General features: G+C 32.5%; 1 protein-coding gene and 1 pseudogene across 6 annotated transcripts in view; one reads left to right on the top strand and one right to left on the bottom strand.

Annotated features, from left to right (window-relative positions):
* On the top strand, window positions 2,063–3,304 carry LOC104766308 (annotated as a pseudogene).
* The window catches only part of LOC104766309 (probable magnesium transporter NIPA1), a 6,247-nt gene continuing 2,938 nt past the window's right edge, over window positions 3,268–6,576 (bottom strand). For 3 of the 6 annotated variants that reach the window (XM_019240660.1, XM_019240659.1, XM_019240661.1), the window contains exons 3-10: window positions 4,953–5,015; window positions 4,818–4,874; window positions 4,640–4,730; window positions 4,383–4,543; window positions 4,166–4,293; window positions 3,940–4,077; window positions 3,754–3,846; window positions 3,268–3,656 (exon numbers count right to left, since the gene is read on the bottom strand). In XM_019240660.1, coding sequence (XP_019096205.1) covers window positions 3,450–3,656; window positions 3,754–3,846; window positions 3,940–4,077; window positions 4,166–4,293; window positions 4,383–4,543; window positions 4,640–4,730; window positions 4,818–4,874; window positions 4,953–5,015 — 938 coding nt within the window. In that variant the 3' untranslated portion in view covers window positions 3,268–3,449. Of the gene's footprint in view, window positions 3,657–3,753; window positions 3,847–3,939; window positions 4,078–4,165; window positions 4,294–4,382; window positions 4,544–4,639; window positions 4,731–4,817; window positions 4,875–4,952; window positions 5,201–5,313; window positions 5,903–5,970; window positions 6,159–6,576 lie in introns of those variants that run through there. The other 3 variants (XM_010490163.2, XM_010490164.2, XM_010490165.2) reach the window with 3 other exon arrangements.

The raw sequence follows: 6,576 nt of genomic DNA, 5'->3' as shown, positions 1-6,576 counted from the left end.
TTTGCTATAAGTAATGGTCTTATTATTATAGTAACATACTGTTTAAATAATTTCAACAATATATTATAATCAAAAATATTTAGTAATATGTAATTTAACTTTCCTCTTTTTCATGACCTTTCTATGAAATATTATATAACATATATAAATTATAAATTGTAGTTGAAACGTAGTATTCTGAATATTATTTTTTAAGACATATATTAACAATTACATATGTACTTTTCATATATAATTGAATATAAACTTCATTTTATATTTGAAGTTAATAATGCATACATAAACCACGCATCGCATGGGCTACTTTATAGTTTGTTATATATTGCAAAAATATCTTTTCATATAATATTTAATTATGTACACTTCACGTCCAATTAGTACTCTTCTAAGCTAGATAGTGATGATGTGTATATGTCACTAAAGCTGAAGTTAGTCTTTATTAACTCATCCTAGTAGCTATTAATCTTTTGATTATCTTGTATAAAACTCTTATTTTGTTTAACTTAACCATTTGTTTGTATATTGCTCAAGGTTGTCCAACAAAAAAACCATTTCTTTCTCGATTAATTGATTGAGTAAGTTTACCCTTTGATCATGATCTCCTATAATTAATACTAGATAAATATCTACGCTATGCGCGGGCTTCTGGCTTACCGTTTTTTAAACAATTGTGCTACTATTTTTTTTTTGGTTTTTTTAGTTGTTGAAATCTTGAAAAATATAGTTTTGACATTAATTTTTTTTTAATACTTCAAATAGGTTTTCTCATTTTGTAATTGAATTATTAGATACATGCATGAACAACTTTGTTCTGGGAGATTTAAACATTCTATAATTCTTGTCTCAAAATTCTAAAAAAGTACTTCAAATGAAAGCTTGATCTAAGTATGCATATTTTGTAACAGATAATTTTTTGGTTGAATAAATTTTACATTCATTCAAAAGAAGCTTAAGTATTTAGATATCTTCATACTTAAGCTTCTCAATTATATACTATGAAACACTAATATTTTCTTTTATCAAGAATTGCAGCTTGGCTAACTCTTTAATATATATAAATATAATTAAGATAGACATCTTCCTTTTATGTTAGCTCTTCTATTTCTTGAACATAACTCTAATTTTTTTTAATAATAATTTCATTTAATTTTATTTTTGACAACTTCTAAATATTAGAATATGAAAACCTCCTTCCTCTTTGTCTCTGTATTTTTCTAACTAAAATTCTACAATTTAATTCAATTATATTCTATTTGATAGTGAAGAAAACCCCAATCTTCATCATATATAAAATTTTATTTCTTTTGGGACAAATTTTCATAAATTTTTCTACAATATTAAGAAATATCTCAACTATTACTGCAACTCTTCAAACTATTGACAAAATTATAACGCCTAAACCATATGTCGATACATTCATGGTTTACGCCAAGGGAAAAAAGTGGCTCTTTGATTCTCTTCTGATGCCCTTTTATCTTTTGGTGATGCATCTATTTTCTTGAGACATCTTCTAAGCCTCTCTAAATTTCTTATGTGAATATTAAAACTGTTTTTGGGATATTATATATATATATATATATATATAAAGACATATAAAATGTTTCATATTCCTTTTAGTTTAGGTTTGTTTGTTTTTAATGATGATAGACAGATGGCACTCTGCACTGCTGACGTATCACTCAAATGGAGAAAGTTACACAACTTTTATAGTATAGATTATGTTTCCATCTCTATAACGTTGTCTTCAATTTTGTTGTAATACTTTGGAACTTTTCTGCCACGGTCAATAATGAAGCTTTGGTTGTTTCTTGCATACGAACCAAAATTTTGTTACGAGATGAAAAAAAAAAAGGAGCAAATTTTATCGCCCTATGACTTCTTCTGATCCTACCCTTTAGCTTCATGTCAACATCTTTACGACATTATCATCTCTATATCTAAATATACTATATTTCTTATCATAAAGTACATAATATTTTGCATTATCCTGATACATGCATCTCCTCTTTTTCCACAACCACTTGTTCATGTACACCTAAAAAGAACTAATCTTTTAATATTTTCTTATTTAATACCAACAGTATAGGTTCCTCTGCCCTGACTCATGGAGGAAACCATCAGAGAGATGTTCTCACCACCCATTCTTCCTCTTGAAATGGTGGAACAGATTCTCTTAAGACTACCCGTGAAGTCATTGACACGATTCAAATGCGTTTGCAGCTCATGGAGATCTTTGATCTCAGAGACTCTGTTTGCTCTGAAACACGCTTCGATCTTGGAGGCATCGAAGGCAACCACTTCCAAGACGAATCCTTACGGAGTCATCACAACGTCTAGGTACCATCTCAAGTCGTGCTGCGTACATTCTCTATACAATGAGTCAACGGTCGATGTTTCGGAGCATGATGGTGAGCTTTTAGGCAGAGATTACTATCAAGTCGTGGGGACTTGTCATGGATTGGTTTGTTTCCATGTAGATTACGATAAAAGCCTCTACTTGTGGAACCCGACCACCAAGCTTCAACAAAGATTGTCTGGTTCGGATCTTGAAACGAGCGAGGATGAGTTTGTTGTCACGTATGGATTCGGTTATGATGAATCTGAAGATGACTATAAAGTTGTTGCATTGTTGCAACAAAGACAACAAGTGAAGATAGAGGCAAAGATTTACTCAAGGAGACAAAAGCTCTGGAGAAGAAGCAACAACGCTTGTCTCCCATCTGGAGTTGTTGTTGCTGACAAATCAAGATCCGGAATCTACATCAAAGGGACTCTAAACTGGGCAGCCACTCACTCGTCATCATCGTCATCATGGACCATTATGTCATATGACATGTCACGTGATGAGTTCAAGGACCATTATGTCAGTTTGTTGCAGCAGAGGATGTTTTACATTGACGCTTGGAGATTTGAGAGGATGTCTTTCGATGGTGTGTTATTGCAAAGGAGCTAACGCAGATATTTTGGTGATGAAGGAGTTTGGAGAAAGAGCATCTTGGTCTAAACTCTTGACCATTCCTGGTTTGAATGACTTTGTTCGACCGCTATGGATCTCAGACGGTTTAGTGGTTTTATTAGAGTTTAGATCTGGTTTAGCTCTCTATGACTGTGCTAATGGAAGGTTTCACTACCCACTTGCACATAGCTTAAGTGGTTGTCGTGACGCCAAAGTTTATGTCAAGACAATGGTTTCTCCAAATGTTCTTTAACATTCAAGATTTGGTTCAGTTTTATATGCACATCATTATTGTACCTCTAGTCCTCTACTTAAAGAAAAATCTTGTTTTTTTTAATTCTCTTTAGTTGTAAATTACATTGTCATGTGGGAAACCAAAAAGAAAAAAAAAGAATATATTTCCTAACAAAGTATTCAAAAATACATTGATCCTTATGCTTTTAAGTCTTTCGATCACGTATACGTACAATGGGGGAATCTTGGAACGTTAGAGTCAGGAGGGTAGTTTATCTGAGGTGGAGCTCCGAGCGGATCCTGAGTTGGTGAAGACAGGAGTGTCTCTAGGCATAGAGACAGATCCACGGCCACTTCCACTGTTTCCCATGTCTTTCGTCTTGTGAAGCAGAAATGTTCCTGACAAAATCGTTACAAAACCACACAACTCTGTTGCAATCTTTAATCCACTCTGAGATGCCCAATCCTGTTAAATCTCACACAACAGAGGAAACTGTTTATAATGGGAGTTTATTTACTTGGGAGAGAAGATAAGGGAATTATAAACAGAGATTGTTTTTGACCTTGAACATGATCATACTAGCTATGATGGTGAAAGTTGTGAACATAACGTAGTAAACCGGTGAAATAACCGCGGTGTTGAATGTATCCAGTGCCTGATAGACAAATTACAAAGAGAAAAGTTCAGAAAAAAAAGAATGTGAGTGCGAGCAATATCGACTGAAGTTAAGGAGTTTTTTTGTGTTTACCTTGTTCAAGTAGTTGATTTGTAAAAGGCAACAAAACGCAACCACTAAAATGAAAATCCAAGTGTTGAAGTATTTGAACTGATTCGTCCCTGAAAATGTCAGCTTTATCGCAATCGCCACCGCTTTAACACTCATAACCTATGAAGAAACACAAGAGAGCTTGAGGAAAATTCCAATGAAAACGTACTTAACAAGGAGAGAAAGAGAGAGCTCAACAAAAACGTACAGTAAGAGAACCCATTAAGGAACAGATTCCAACATATACTATCATATGAGTCTTTCCGTAGCGCGGTTCATAGTAGAAGATCAGTATAGCAACCACAATCACAATCACAGCAGAATACACAAGGAAGCCTAATGAAACAGAGCTTGCATCAGAATCAGTCTTACTAAAATCGATTTTGCATACCAAAATTTGTGGTGATTATAGAATAGTCATCTACCTGGTTCAATAGCAAGCTGCCATATTTGCTTGACTGATTCAATCTTCTGCTCATGTGGAGCGTGTAAGACTATAGTTGTAGACCCAACAACACAGAGAACGCAACCAAGTATCCCAAACATATGCAATTTCTCTTGCAAAATAAAATGCGCTAGCACTGCGCTGCATAAAACATATATAGGTTCTTGTTTTCAGGAAAACCTTACTCTATAGAATATATAATCTAATACTGATGCAGGTTTCAACAATTAAGAATACCTGAATATAATACTTAAAGCTCCCAAAGGTGTTACCAGAATAGCCGGTGCAAATGCATAGGCTGCAAAATTAGCTACTTCCCCAACAATCACTAAAGATCAATAGGCCAAAACAGGTTTAGTCATTTGCATCTCGAGTTTTAAAACATATCAACAGAATCTAGAGTTTTAAGACTTACTTGTTATCATTCCAGCCCACCACCATGGTTCTTTTAAATATCCATACCCTCCTTCACCTGATAATTAACAAGAACAGGTTTAGATTAAAGTGTTAATATCAACAACTTGGGATATGTAAAAGATCAGCTACTCACCTGCTCGGGCTCCGCTTGCGCCGGCCTTCTTGAGACCTTTTTTCTTGACGATGAAGCTAGAACCAATGAAAATACTTGAAGACACTGCTAGAATGACTCCAGTTATGTTATCAGGTGACATCTGATCCATCTTAGCAGATATATATTATATATAAATAAGATGAATCAGCCTGAAAGATATATGAAACTCCAAAAAATATTTTTTTGGGGAGAAAGATTCCAAATTTTTTTCAAAGAGATTCTTGCATCTGGACACACACACAAAAAAAAAAACAGAATAAGAACATCAAAAGTGAGTTTTAAAATCTGAATTTTCATAAACTATAAAGAAAATAAAAAGCAAAGAAAGAAAGCCACATACAAATTGCAAATGATCATGACTGATTACTTTTAATAATTAGCTCATCAACCAAAAACACAAGAATTAATTTCAGAAAGAAATATATTAAATTCCCAACAGATGGCAGAACAGGCAAATATAGGAAACTGAAGAGAGAAATTTAGAATCATATCGAAATCAAAATAAGAAAAAAATCGACTAATGATGATAGCTAAGACAAATCTTGAAACTCCAAACAACAAAAATACAAGAAGAATGAAGAAGAAAGAGACAAAATACTTTTTACTTCAAAAGTAGAATCTACGGTCCTTGAAGTTTTGAAAATTTTGGATTAAGACTTGTTCTTCTGATTTTTGTCAGAATTTTTTTTTAACGTATGAAACCTCAAAACCCTCTCATATACGTTACCTTTTTAACAAAACATTAACTATTAATTCTCATAAATCACTAAAATATCGTCAGTAAATTAAATAACAAAGAACAAAGAAAGTTGAAGAACACGCCAAAAGACTAAATCCAATTTTGCTTCTCACAAATCATCAAAATTACAAAGAACTCAAACGAAAAAATTCGAGATAGTGATCGCACAAACAAAAGAAAAAAAAAAAGATAAATTCAAAAGTAGGCAAATAATATCACGAGCAAGAACGTGCTTTATTTAGAATATTCGAATGGTACCTTTAACTCTGCCACGTTCTCTTCTCCCCCAAATAAAAAAAAACAACCAAAAAGAAACACAAAATTAAGAAGAAGAATCTAAGGAGGCCACAGATGAACGATCGATAGTTGTTTTTGTTTTTTCTGTTAAAACAAATTTCTTAAAAAATTAGGGTTTTGGTTGTTTTGTGTTGCTGTGAAGAATCTGAGAGAGAGAGAGAAAAAAAAAAGAATAAGAGAATCCAGAGGATGTATAGGGTGTAACATAAACAGCTCAGAAATTAGAAAATTGCCAATTCATATTATTCTCTTTAATTTATATATAAACATAATACTAATTAACAATTTACATGCTCGCCACCTTCTTTACTTCGTTTTTCCATACATATAATTCAATTGTTTTATCTTTATTTTTTTTTAAATTGCTTTTATTTCTCTCTTACAATTCAAATTTTATGGTATCTTAGAAAAAAAAATCTTGATAAAGATTTTGTTTGATCCTTTTTTCTTTATAATATTCTTACATTTGTTGTGGAGGATATGAAAGTAATTCAATAATTATCTTTAGATCAATATTAAATTTTGGATTTTGCACGCTAGTAAAATGTTTAATACAACAAATAAACC

The sequence above is a fragment of the Camelina sativa genome, chromosome 19 (genome assembly GCF_000633955.1).
Source record: "Camelina sativa cultivar DH55 chromosome 19, Cs, whole genome shotgun sequence".
Lineage (NCBI taxonomy): Eukaryota > Viridiplantae > Streptophyta > Magnoliopsida > Brassicales > Brassicaceae > Camelina > Camelina sativa.
The sequence above is the reverse complement of the archived record's forward strand: the minus strand, read 5'-3'. Positions and strand labels throughout refer to the sequence as shown.